The 14,014-nt window shown below is 46.3% G+C and overlaps 1 protein-coding gene across 1 annotated transcript in view; it reads left to right on the forward strand.

Annotated features, from left to right (window-relative positions):
• RABEP1 (rabaptin, RAB GTPase binding effector protein 1) overlaps nucleotides 1-14,014 on the forward strand; it is a 989,154-nt gene that overhangs the window by 369,115 nt on the left and 606,025 nt on the right. Inside the window, exon 6 of the mRNA XM_085649558.1 lies at nucleotides 680-815. Within this exon, the coding sequence (XP_085505684.1) occupies nucleotides 680-815 (136 nt within the window). The remainder of the gene's footprint in view (nucleotides 1-679; nucleotides 816-14,014) is intronic.

The following is a 14,014-nucleotide window of genomic DNA, read 5'->3' on the forward strand; positions in this document are numbered from 1 at the left end:
GCTGTGCAAGATTATCACTGTACAGATAAGTTTATTTAAATCACTTCTTCTAAAAAAAGCTAAAATACATCTCTTTAAGGCCCATTACAGATAAGAAATGTATAGCCATCTTATACTGAGAACCTCCTCCTTTTAAACATGATCCTGAATGGCTGCTATTGTTTATAGCACGGTATAGCTTGCCAAGTGAGGTTGCATAGACAAAATGTTCAGAAATGTGTTTGATTTTCTGAGACTGACTTTACTGCTCTGAAGAAATAAAACGTGACTTGGTGGATGTCTTTCATTATGGAATGGTGCAAACCCTAACATGCTTTAAAGCAAAACAATTAAAAATACTTGGGTGTTTCTGCCTGTCAAATAATTTTTTTATTTTATACAGTTAAAGAAATATAGTTTTTAAGTAGAATGTGAAGATGTCAGAAAAATTATCAGAAAGGTTTTCTGCTGTTAGGCAGTGAGGCAGTTCTTTCCCAACCATAAAGCTGACAGTTTTGTTGAATGCAAATGTTTTGTGCATTTTTAGCATTATATATGAGCCATGTAGCTTAATGCAATAATTAAGCTAATATCTTACATTTAGCAGCAACAGAGAAATTAGTTTTATGTAAACAAAGAGCAAAATAAGCATGCGTGATTGTGCCTACACTATTAATACCGTGGCTTGTTTGTCTTTCAGGTTAAAGAATTGAACCATGTTCTAGAAGCCGAAAAATCAAGTAGGACTGATTTGGAGATGTATGTAGCTGTTCTGAATACTCAGAAGTCTGTTCTACAAGAAGACGCAGAGAAATTGCGGAAAGAACTGCATGAAGGTTAGACACGAACTATTCACTTTTTGCACAGACCACTTCCATATTTATGTTTCTAATGGCTATTTCTGTCTGCAGATTCCTCCCCATTTGAATCCTCCCAGTTTCCTGACTTGATATGAATAAGCTTCAGTAGCTCCTATGTGCCAATAGGTGGTGCCATCTGCCTTCATTTTATCTTGGTCCTGCCAAGGGCATGACAACCCTGAATCACATATAGGTGCAAACCCTGCTCGCTGACATATGTTCAGTTTTTTTTCCTGCTGCTTGATGCAGATCCGTAGTGAGGTCTTCCCCTTTCCATCCGAGTCAAACAAAAATCTAGATCATCAGAAAACATACTTTTTGTCAGTGTAGAAGAGATGTTGCCACTGACGTCTATTAATACATGATATGCTTTGCAAGGAGTTGTCTGACTCAGACCTGCCTGAAGTGTATGCAATGTTTGAAGCCTAACATGATTCCAGTTCATGCAACAAATGTTCTCTTATGCTGCAATGGTGGTCAAGGAGCTGAAAGCCTAATTTTTACATGGCTGAACACAAGACACATGTCCTACTCTTTGTGACCCTCTTTAGGTTAAGTTGAGTCAAAGGATAAGGCTTCAAAGAAGAAACAGAAAAAGAATAAGCAATATTCCTTGACATCTAAATGCTCGCTTCATGTCATAGGTCACATGGGCAGTGTCCAAAGAACTAAGCCATTCTCCTCCGAACCTAATTGATCCTAGAAAATATGCAGCACGTTTCACTGCACAGTTTCAGATATTCAGCAGGTTGTGGCCTTCAAAAATGTTCAGTAGACCTCCACCTCCCACTCATGTGCTTTCTTATCCCGCAAGGCCTTTCGGTGCCACCAGACGCACTTCCACCTGTCTGTTTTTCTCCTGCTCTGACTGACCCCACTTGGAGCATTTCACGCTGAGCCTGTGCCATGTCGTCCATGTGAAGACCTTGTTGGTTGTCATTATACCGGCTCTAACGGTTTTGATCCTGACTCCACTGATTCTAGCTGTGGAGTTAGACCATTCATCAGCTAGAGTCTGCCACGTTATACTATGCTATTACTAAAGCACGGCCATGTATTGAATATTATTCCCTAGTGGCTCCTCTTTTAGACTTAGTAAGTGGTCAGAATGGTGGGCTTCTTCAGTTCAGATTCTAATGCAAATGTGCTGATGTCAGTTCTTTCTTTTACTGCCCAGCCAGCGCAGATCTGGGAAGAGCGGTACCTCAGTGATTTTTTGACTACATTTTTCTCTACGTCTTATTTCGAGTCTACAAATCCGAAGAGGTGCATGAGGGATGCCCGGTTTTAAGGCCTACGGTTCCTGTACCCGATTGATGTCATGACGGATCCGCACCGCGTGTGCCTCTTTTGCCTGAAGCGCGACCACAACCCCAAGTCGTGCTCAGACTGTCAGTTGATGCTGAAGGCTTTGCGGGAGCGGTCCCGAAAGCTGCTCGAATCACGGCAGTCGGCTCCTTGCCGTTCGAGGTCCCGGTCGAGAGGGAGGTCGACGGACCGGTCGCGGAACCACCATCAGTCTGACTCAGTCATCGAAGTCTTCGCACTCTGGGTCGGGTAAGTCAAAGCATGAGAAGAAGTCGAAGAAGCATTGTCGCTCTTCGCCTTCTCCTTGTCGGTCGGCCGACTGACGAGACACATCGGTGGGCTCCGCGTGGGTAGCCTGAAGGGTCGACTCCGAGCTTCCCTCCCTTTCCGGGACCCGGAGCGACCCCCGCCCAGCTTCGTACGTTCTACGAGGCGATTCATGCCATCTTTGGTCAGACCGACCCCGCCAGCGCACCTTCCGGCCCCGCGGTCTCGGTTAGGGGGGGGGGCCTAGGTCTTCACTGCCGGCAGCTCCGGTCCCGCAGGCCCACCTTGGATCCAGGCCTGGATCCGGATCGGCGCCGGTTGACCTTATTACACCTCCACCGGCGCTTCTTCCAACGGCACCACTACCATGCCCGACACCGGTCGTCCCCCAGAGCCCTGGCCGGCGTCCACCCCAGCCTCCTTCCTGACGTGAACACGGCGCCGGACCGTCGTCAACCAATGCCGGATCCAGCGCTGGATGGTATTTTCATGCCCCTGTTCACTTCTGGGGCCCCTTTCCAACCACACTGGCAACCAGAGGACGATGAGGAGGAGTGGGAGGGGTCAGGTGACTGTTTAACTGACCAGCTTGAGTCTGAACAGGACTGGAGAGAGGAACTGTGGGACACTTCACCTGACCTTGGCATGTTTTCTCCTCCTACCATGGCTACGGAGGGGGTGGCCTTCATACGTTGTGGTGTTGCGTAGGGCGGCCGAGGCGCTCTACCTCGAGCTTCCTACGGAGGCAGTCAGGACTAACCTCCTGACTAAGGTGCATCAACCGGCAGCAAGCTCTTGGGAGCCCCTGCTTCCGTTTAATGAAGCCCTCGCCGACGTCCTTTTGGGTACCTGGTCCAGGCCTAACACTGAGGCTCTCGTGGACAGGATGATCGCCTGACGCCACCGCCCGGCTCCGAGCGACCCCACTTTCCTCTCCCAACACCCCACCCCGGAGAGCTTGGTGGTCCAATACTCCACCTCCAAAAGCGCCTTCCCTACCGCTCCACCGGAAAGGGAATCCAAGAAGCTGGACCATCTTGGGAAGAAAATGTTCTATTCCGCCAGCCTAGGGCTGCGACCCGTAAACACCGTATGGTTCTTTGGCCGTTATTCTCAGTGTGGGATATGGTGGCGCAAGTGCTGCCTCCATGTCCGGAGGTGGCCCTGGCAGTGCTCTCCCAGGCTGTCGCTGTCAGGAGAGATGCAGCCAAGTGTACGATCCGTTGTGGGCTGGATACTGCCGACTCTCTGGGCAGGACTATTTCAACATCGGTAGCGCTTCGTCGCTATGCCTGAATGAAGTCCACTGGCTTTTCCGTGAATGTCCAGAACACCTTGATGGACATGCCCTTTGATGGCCATCGCCTTTCTGGCGACAAAGCAGACAATGCCCTAGAGCGCTTCAAGGACTCACGGGCTATGGCCAAGTCCTTGGGCCTCTCCTCCTGTACGACGCAGTCTGCTTTTCGCCCCTTTCGTGGCTACGGAAGGGGTGCCCTGCTACGTCCCACCAGGGCCACAGGCCACAGCAATCAACCTTCGTGCGGCCAGGGATGTGGGAACCAGCGTCGGGATTCAGGGTGCCAGCGGGCGGGCCAGTCCACCAACCCCCTCCCCCCTCTCCACCCCTCCCTCCCTGCAGCAGCCTCCAAACCTACCTAGTCCGACCATTCTCCATCACCTCCCCCACATGCGCCACATCACTTCGGACAGGTGCTTTAAGGTTTAGTTTATTGCACAGTTAATAAAAACTCACAACATTTAATAAAATAATAACATTGCTAAAAGTTTTGGTTTAAGAAGAGCGAAAAGGAGTGAATTGTCTGCTTGTTTAAAATCTTTAAAAGTATTAAAGGTCATAGTTTGAGTCTATTAGTGTCCTGTTTTTTCTTTGAGTCTACCCGCCACTAGATCAAAATTTTTTGTTGTTCTGCAATTCAATTGAATTTCCGTGGGGTTAAAACAGAGCAGCACGGCCTGTCTGCAGCTGGTTATCCTCCTCTGATTCCAAAGGGCCCGAAACAAGTAACGCCTTATGTCCATAAGGTTTTTGCAAATACAAATAATGTGTATAAGATCCTCCTTGCCGGAAAGGCATAGTCTGCAAAGATTTATTGTTTTATCCCCTTTCCAGGGTGCTAGGTGTGGCATTATGGGTATGTTACCTAGGCGGAGGTTAAGGAACTTGTTTTTTGTTTTGTATGTGAGTCCCGTTGTTAAATACTGTTGTGGTTTGAGAGTTGTGTAGTCTTTCAGAGCCACCCATCCATGCTCTCTCTTGGCTAAAATGCCCTTGTCCTCTATTAACGAGATCGCCTTGGTGACTTTGGTTACCACTCTTTTGAAGGTACCGGCGTCAGTTGGAGACTCCCACAGTTCTGTTGTACCCAGGATGTCCAATGATTCCATTAAGTAGGTCCTTGCTGGGGATTTGTCTCGTTTAGTCAGTTTAGTCCAGAGATGAGCATTTAGTGTTCCGTTCTGCTTTTCTAATTTTCCACCAGCTTTTTATATATGCGCCTCTTCTCTCCACTGTTTTTTTTTGTAACCCGAACTCGAGGCGAATTTGGGCTGGTGATGAATAGGCGGTAAGGTGGAATATTGCCCTGTATGCACGACTAATGGTGTTGTCCAATATTGTTGCATCTTTGCCTTGCATAGATTCGAAGCCATAGGTGAGCATTGGTTGTAAGCAAGCTTTTATTACCTGCAGAAGAGGACCCAGAGACCGGTCTGGAAGAGCTTTTTGGAGTGGCTTTATCGACATAAGAAATGTCGTGCCCTTCCGACGAATGGCTTCTAGTTGTTGATTAAAGGAGCCGTTGCAGTCTAATATAATGCCTAAGTATTTGTAAGTGTGTACCTGCTCTAGCTTCTGGCCATCCAATCTCCATAGACGTTTCCTTTTTTTTATGGTAATTTATTGTCATTATTTTGGTTTTATTTAGATTGATTGTTAATGAGTTAGTTTTGGAAAATTCATTTGTTTTGTCTAAAAGATGTTGGAGGCCAATAGGGGACCGGCTAATGAGGACAAAATCATCAGCGTAAAGGAGGTTGGACAGTAATGTGTCGCCCAGCCGCGGTGCGTGAGATGTAATTGTTTTAAGTTCTCTGGGAAGGTCTGCTAGAAAAAGGTTGAATAGCATTGGGGCCAGGACGCAGCCTTGTTTCAGTTCCTTATTGGTCGGGATTTTTCTGGAGAGGTACCTCCCAGATCCCAGTTTGATCCTGACCCAAGTATTGGTATGGAGCATTACCAGCTGCTGTAAAAGTGATCCTGGGATTCCCCATTTGTTCAGTTTCTGCCAAAGTTTGTGCCGGTCCACGTTGTCGAATGCGGCAGTATAATCGATGAAACTTAGGAAGTACTTAAAGACTAGAGATCTCTTTGTTGTTTGAAAACCATGCATCCAGGGTATGCCCCCCGCGATTAGTGGGATCAGAACTAAGAAGTTTAAGATCAAAAGCATCCATGACTTCAATTAGTGAACTGTATCCTTATCTCCTGTTTGCTCTAATTGAAAATTAAAATCCCAGAGGAACGTAAAGTTAGAGTTGCAAATATCTGCCTCGAGTAAGGAACTAATGGAGTTTAGGAAGCCTGCTTTAGAGCCAGCCGGATGATCAATTAAAAAGCCTCAAAGTGTAATTTTTTGTCAGCCAAAGTTTGAAAGACAGGGCTTCAGTCATCCGACTGTATAGTTGTAAAATTTGCTCTGAATTTATCACAATGAATGACCGCCAACCCCCTTCCTCTTTTCAACGGACGGTCTTGCCTATGTAGCAGATAGCCAGAAGGTGTGGCTGCAAGCAGTTCAGGCGATGAGGTATTGGTGGCCCATGTTTCCGTGATGAATACATTGTCAGCATTATACGAATCAATAAAATCTGCCACTTCAAAAGCATGTTTTACTAGAGAGTGAGCATTTATTAAAGTGCACAGTGTACCCCTACTGTCCTTTGTCAGATGATATCTGGCTAGAGACAAGTGGTCTGGTAGAAATAAATCTGTCATATAGCCGGAAGCCACAGGAGGTACAGGAGACTTCCAACCCTTGAACTATTAGAACTATTATTGAGTTCTTTGGGTGATTAATGCATTCAAGAGTGCAATCCAACATATATTACATGTTGTCATAATGCTCCGGTGGTGTCTCAACCTTGTTGATTTTTAATCACCTCAATTATTTGAAAACTTAATTGTGAAATAGTATGTCGTGCTTCCTGCCAATGTACAGCCAGACTAGAAGTTTGGTTTTGTGTCCGTATTGTGCTTTTATGATCCGTCATTCGCGTCTTTATTTTCCTCTCCTTTTACCTACATAAACCTTGCCGCAGGAACATTTAATGCTGTAAACAACATTATTGGAATTGCAGTCCGATGTGTGTGATAGTTTTATCACTTCCCCCATATTAGGATGAGTTAAATTCGTCCCTGTAATCACGTTGTTGCAATGTACACAGTATAAAAATGTATTTGTTCCTTCAAACCGTGTATCTGTTTTGACTTGTGGTTTGGAAAGTAATTCTTTAAAGTTTTTTGATCTTGTATCGGCATGTAGTGGCCTCTCTTTGAAAATGACATTGAAATCTCGTTCGTTTTGTAATAGTTCCCACCTGGAGTTGATGATCTTATTAATGGCTGAAGAGATGGTTGAGTATCTGGACCCAAAATATGTTAATTTCCTTTGTACTTAGACCTTTTTTTGTAATAAGTCTGATATGCCCAGCTTGTCAGCGTAGATGTATGCATTCTACCAATGTTTTCTCTGGGTATCTCGTATTTTTGAGTCTATTGCATTATACGTAGTTTTTGGTTTCTAGTTCAGAGCTAATCCTCTTAATCCTCAAAAATTTAGAAAATGGTAAATTCTAAATTAGACTCCTAAGATTGAAACTTGTATACAATAATGCATTAATTCTATCCGTTGGCTTGGTGAAAATCTGTTTTTGTAATCCTGTGCTGCTTTTATTTATCAGAACCTCCAAAAAAGGCTATCCTCGTCTCATCAATGGTATGAGTAAACCTAATTCTTGGATTGTGTGTGTTCAGTTGACAGATCTTTTCTTCCAACGCTTTCTTGGTGTCTGTCCAGGTCAGGAATAAATAATCTATAAATCTGCAATACATCGTCGTCAAGAATGTTCTGGTTATCGAGTTTATCCAGCCCCTGCATTCGCCTTTTTTCCAATATTGTATTCAGCTTCTTGATCAGTTGAAATGTGATCTTGGCCAAATAACATGCATGTTGGTGCATCTGACACGTGTTGATTGACTTTGGTTTCATAACATTGTGTGTCCATGACCACTAATGCTCCCCCTTTGTCAGCTGATTGAAACATAATATTTGGATTGGTTGCTAGACATTTGGTCCCATTTCTTTCCTGTAAAGAGATTCTCTGTATTTTTTGAATTTCAATTTCCTGATATCATTTTTTACCATGATCTCAAATGTGTCCAGTGTTTTATGTGAAACAGGAGCTTGAAATTTGCTCTGAGGTTTGAACTCCAACATTTCTGCATCTTCTAGCTCTGTTCTGATTGGTACTATGTTGGAAAAGAAATGTCGTAATCGCAAGGTCCGCATGAATTTGAACACCGATATTTCTCCTTCTAATTCATTTGTATTGTATGTTGGTACGAAAGACATACCTTTATTCTGAATTTTAGTTTGTTGTGCCATCAGTTGTATGGATGATATATTAATTATCAGACTTTGTTCTGGCTCCTTAAATTTTTGCGAGCCATTTCCCTTTTCTCTCCTTGTTTTGCGATATAAATTTATGTTTTTGCTCCTGGGTGTTGTGGTGGTTGTCCTTGATCCGGTATTTGAGACAAAAAAGACACTGGAGTGGTATGCTGAACTGTATCTATTGATTCTGTTGTTGAACTCTGATGGGCCGAACTACTGGCTGTCCGCTTCACTGGAGCCCTGGTGGCATCAATGTCTTTGTCTGATACCAGACTTTCTTCTGAAGACGTAGTTGTCCTTTTGGAGTTGAAACGCCTTTGGGCGTACATCTCCGCCCAAGTGTATACCTTGTTCAATTTGTAAGTTTCCAATTTTTGGTTGAGCACCTAGAGCATGATCTTCCAAGTATCCAATTCTATTATTATTATTATTATTATTATGGAGTTTTATATAGCGCTAGCCTGACCCAAGGGTATCGGAGCACTTCACAGCAGTTTTTGAGCAATATTCATACAATAAAGCCGTATTCTACACATAGGTTCGGAAAGTCCGCGTGTGCTGAGCAGTATTGGTGTAGTACGGGAGTCCTGCGATAACTTCATAGAGTGCTTGTTGTCTTGGAGTGTATACCGTAAAGCAGTATGCTACATATAGGTTCGGACGTCCAAGTTTTCTGAGAAGCATTGAGGTGGTCCGTGAGTCCTGGAATAACCTCATAGAGATCACATTGTCTTGGGGTTGAACCACTTAGGTGGGGGGGAGGAACAGAAAGGGGTCCGATGGCTGTGAGGAGTTAAGTCTTTGAGCTACAATGTCTGGAAGAGACAACGAGCAGGGATTTACTTTTAGATGGCGGCTATCCCTTCTGGAGAGAGCGGATTGAGGAAAGGGACTTTTAGGTGTTTTTTTAATTTTGTGAAGAATGAGATTGTCCCGATACCGACGGGCATAGTGTTGCAGATTTTGGGCGCGTTTCCGGTGAAGGACCGTGCGGCAGTTTTTTGTTTGCGTGTTTTCAAAGGGATGAGTAATAGGGTGCTGGAGTTCCTGAGGTTCCTAATCTGACCAGCCCTCTTGAGCTTAGCAGCCAAATACGCAGGTATTCCTGTGTGCAGGGCTTTGTGTGTGAGGCAGGCAGTTCTGAAACTGGCACGCAATTCGACTGTGAGCCATTTTAGTTCTGAGTTCTTGTGAGATATGGTCGTATTTCCTGATTCCAGTGACCATTCTAGCTGCTGCGTTGAGAGTAGTTTTGAGGGGAGCTAGATGAGATTTAGTTGTACCAGTGAATGTGGCATTCCCATAGTCTAGTCTGGATAGCACCAGTGATTGGGTGGCTTGTTTGAGGTCATTGATTGGTATGAATAGTTTTATTTTGTTTAGTTGCTTCAGGTTGACGAAGGCACTCTTTGCAGAGTTCTTGATGTGTTTGGCCATGTCGAGTTTTGAGTCTAGGGTGATTCCTAATGATATAACGGAGTGGGTCAGAGTGTGATTGCCTTTGAGAGCATCCAGAGCTTTTAGCCATTCCGAAATATGAGGGTTCTCTTCTTTGTTGGAGAGGAGGAGGATTTCGGGTTTTTTCTTGGTTGAGTTTGAGGTGGTTAAGCGAAAGCCAATGTTGGACTTCTTTTAGAGTGACATTGAATTTGTGAATGTCATCTATGGAGGAGGTTTCTAGATAGGTCTGGGTGTCGTCTGCATAGAGGTGGAAGGGGATGTTAGCATTTTTGAGTAGGGTGGTGAGGGGTTCCATGTACATGTTGAACAGTTGAGGTGAGAGCACTGAATCTTGGGGGACGCCCCTGTTAACGGGGTGTAGGTCGGAGGTAACGTTTTTTATTTTTATTCTTTGTGAACTGCTGTGTAAGAAGGAGGAGAACCAGCGTAGGACCCCCTCATCAGCACCTACCCTTTCTTGCAAAGCCTTGATGAGAAGTTAGTGATCAACCGTGTCAAAGGCTGCCGATAGGTCTAAGAGAATGAGGATGCAACAATTGGTTGGAATCGAGGGATTTGTGAATGTCTGTGATGAGGATCGCGGTCTCGGTGCTATAGCCTTTTCTGAAACCTGATTGGTTGGGGGTCAAGGAGGTTGGTGCTATCCATGTGCTGAGTCAGTTGTTGGAGAATGCATTTTTCAAGGATTTTGGATAGTAGGGGGAGATTGGAGACGGGTCTGAAGTTATTCGTTTCTTTGGAGTCAAGGCCTGGTCTTTTTTTAGTAGTGGTGTGACTTGGTCAACTTTGAGGCATTCAAGTATGCTGCCGGTTCTCAGGGAGCTGTTTATGATCTTGCACCAGAACGGTGCTATGGAATTTCAGTTTTTTGGTCAGTTGGGTGGGTATCGGGTCAAGGACGTGAGAGGCTGGATTGGAGGTGGAGATCAGTTTGAGGATCTCGGTTTCCGGGATGGTGTTGAAGGACTTCCAGAATTTTTTGGGGTGTTTGGGCGTGCTATCTACTGTCACTGGGGGCAGGCTTTTGCAGACTGGGTTGACGTTGATGTCCAGTGAGCTCAATCATGGTGATTTTTTTCTTCGAGGAAGCTGACAAAGTTTTCACACAAGTCCTTGGAGGCCTGTAGGGGGGATTCCGGGGGCTTGGAGGTTTGTTGCCTGATTATTTTGAATAGTTTGTTGGGTCTGTTTCTTGCGTTGTCCAGGGCGGCGCAGAAGGTGTATTTTTTGCTACTGATGTGTTTTTTGTATTTCCTTCGGGCTACTTTGAGTTGTTCGAGTAGGCTTGGGGAGGGGTGGCTCCTCCATAGTCTTTCTGTAGCTCTTAAATGTCTTCTTTCATTGTTAATGTCCGTGTTGAGCCAATATCTGGATGGTATGTTCCTGTTTTTTTTAGTTTCAAGGGGGCTACTTGATCTAGAATGGATGTCATGTTTGTGTTGTAGTGGGCGGTGAGTTCTGTGGTGGATAGATCATCCGTGGAGGCCGTGAGAAGAGAGTTAACCCTTCCCTCTAGGTCAGTCATGTTGATCTGAGGGAAATTTCTAGTCCATTTCGAAGGGTCTAAGTGTGATCGGCTGCCTTAGGTGGAAAAGGATTAAGTGGTGGTCAGACCAGTCCACGGGTAGGGTGAGGTCTATCGTGACAGTGTCGTGCTGGGCGATGATGGCGTCTAGGAATTGCTCCTTTGTTGTGGGTTTCCTCTAAGCAGTGTTGGGTGAGGTTGTTGCTGTGAAGCAACTCCTTCAGGTTCTGGATTTGCAGGTTGTTTTTCTTCATTCCAGTGTAGATTGAGGTCGCCCAGAATAAGGTTGTTCGTGTCTCGGAGAGAGCAGTGGGCAATCGGGTCTGATAGGTGTTCAGTGAATATGGTGGTGTTGCTTGGAGGGTGGTAAATAAGGTGGCAGATAAGTGTTTTGTTATTGCTAGTGTTGATGTTGGCAGTTGGGCACTCAAAGGTGTTTTAGTTGAAGGAGTCTATTTCCGTCACAGAAATATTGTTTTTGTGGATGATTGCTATGCCTTCCCCTCTTTGATCTTTTCTATCTTTGTTGGTGATAACAAAGCCAGGGGGGACAAGAGTATCCATGAGTGGAGATGAGGAGTCATTTAGCCATGTCTCGGTGAGGAATGCGATGTCTGTCATGGGTGAGGATAGATTCCGCTAGCTCTGTGGCATGCTTGGTGGCTGATCTGCAGTTTATGAGCATGCAGTTTGTGGGGGACGTCTCTGTTGTTGGTTTTTCCATTTGGGGAACCATGTGGATGATAGTGCGTGTGGCTGGGGGTCTAGGAGATTTTGGAGGTGCCTGTTCTCTTCCCAATCCGGCGATCGCCTGTATTTTGGATGGGAGGGTGGAAGAAATATGATTGTCGTACGAGGAAGCGAGAGCTGCCGCTTCACTCGCAGATGTTTCATCTCTAGTTCTTTTTGTTCTGTGTCTGATTAGAGAGGGGGGTAGAGATCCATTTCGGGTGGGGAGCCTTGGAAAACCTCTGTTGAGAGCGAGAGGGGAAGGAAGGGAAACGGTGAGGCTTTAGGGGTGCGGCGAGGTTGGTAAGGATTTCACTAAGACCCTGGATTATGGTTGTTACCTGGTTTTCAAGCAGGGTGAGCCGCTGCCCAGTCTGTCGGTGTGGATGTTCTGGGTGGGTAAGTTAAACTGGGAGGGTGGGGGGGGCAGGGAGAGCCTAACATTGAGTTCCTCATCATAGGGAGGGGGGGCAGGGGCCGGTTGAGGGTGGTTGCCAGAGGGAGGTAGAGGGGTTTTGTTCTCTCTGGTAGTGTTGGGGGTGTTTCGTGGCGGGGCCGAGGGTGTGGGAAGGCGAAGGCCGTGTTGGAGCGTCGGTGTTAAATTGCATGTGGGTTTGGGGAGGGGGGTTGGTAGTCACATGCTGTGTGTTGAGGTTGGTCGAAGTGGGTTGAGAGGGGAGGGGGGGCGGGTGAGGGTGGTTGCCGGAGGGGGCTAGGGGGGTCTTTCTGGTAGTTTTGGGGGAGGAGTCTTGCGGCGGGAGGGGAGTGTTATTCCTAGGGTGCGCCGGAATAGTGGGTGAGTTCAGTTGGCGGGTCGGGTTCTTCAGGGAGAGGAGGATAGGTGGGCAGGGGAGGAGTGCGTGGGAGGGGGATGTCCGAAGGGATTGGAAGAGGGCATCAAAGGATTCTAGGTTGACGTTGTTGGCTTGTATCAGGACTGTGCCATTGGATTAGATGGTCGCAGTGGTGTTACCATTTTGCCTAGTGCGGTTAGGGGCTGAGAAAGTCAGTTTGCAGCGATGGGAGGTGTTAGTCATTTTGAAGATTTTGATTTGCGATCTGAGGATGGAGTTCCATAATTCGGGTCTTTCCGTGTAGAAGATGAGATCCGTTTTTACTTGTCCTTTGGAGGCGCAATGATAGATGTCTGCAAATAGTGATTCAGGATGTTGTCTTATCAGTTTTTGTTTAAAGTGGTTTTTTTTTGCTTTGGGTGAGAGGTTAGGGGGGAAACTGATCGAGAAGGAGTTCGGGCCGTGTGGTTTTAAGTGGTCCGCAGAGGCTGGGTTGGAGTAGGCTGACGTGGCGGATGGCATAATGACTATGTGGGACGGGGGGCAGGGGCCCTATATGGAAGGGTGGGCTAGAGTTTCCAGAGCAGTCCTTTGAGGGCAAAGTGTAAGTGGTGGAGAGAATCGTGCTACTGCTCTAGGGCTGGTCGTGGGCTCTCGAGGCAGAAAAGTAAAGGTGACTCTTAGGAGGCCATTGAGTGGCGAGGGTAACAGGAGTCAGTGGGCTATGTTAAAGGTTTTGGAGGCATTTTTAGGTCTCGGCTGAGCTTGCGCAGTCTCGCTCCGAGATTTAATGACTTGGAGAAGAGGGGCTTGAACCCGCCCCTCTTCTCCCCTGTTCTCCATTGGCTGGCCTCGTAAATGCTGGCCAGCCACTGGAGAAGAGGTCAGTCACTCCCATTAGGCCCCGTCCTTTTCGGATCGGGGGCGTGTTTTTTGCGAGAAGTCTCAGGGAGGAGACAACAGCAAAACACGCCCCCGAATCCGAAAACGACGCTGCCTTTCTCCGAGGCATTTCTGCTCTGCCTCGGAGAAAGGCAGTGGTGTGCTCGTCCGCTCCCCCTGCTGCTCTGGTCTCCTCACCTCTCCTCACCCTGTCCTGGCCGCTGCGCCACACCTCTTACACTTGGTTATGTGTGTATTTCCCACTCGTGCGTTATATATGACTAAAACACCCCACGCTTCCGACGGTCGACCGTCTATCTCGGTCTACCTAGAAAGTACATTTACACTTTCATTACATGTTTCATCTGTTTGTGGCGTTTCATCACCTTCAGCCTTCCACAGAGTTAGCAGTTGAGATAAAGCGCAACAATTACGTATTTACTCACCAAATTAAATATATATATTCATAACTGTCATGCCTTAATTAGTAAGTATTTTTTATGCATAGCCATA

This window comes from Triturus cristatus, chromosome 3_2, assembly GCF_964204655.1.
Source record: "Triturus cristatus chromosome 3_2, aTriCri1.1, whole genome shotgun sequence".
NCBI classification, from domain to species: Eukaryota; Metazoa; Chordata; class Amphibia; order Caudata; family Salamandridae; genus Triturus; species Triturus cristatus.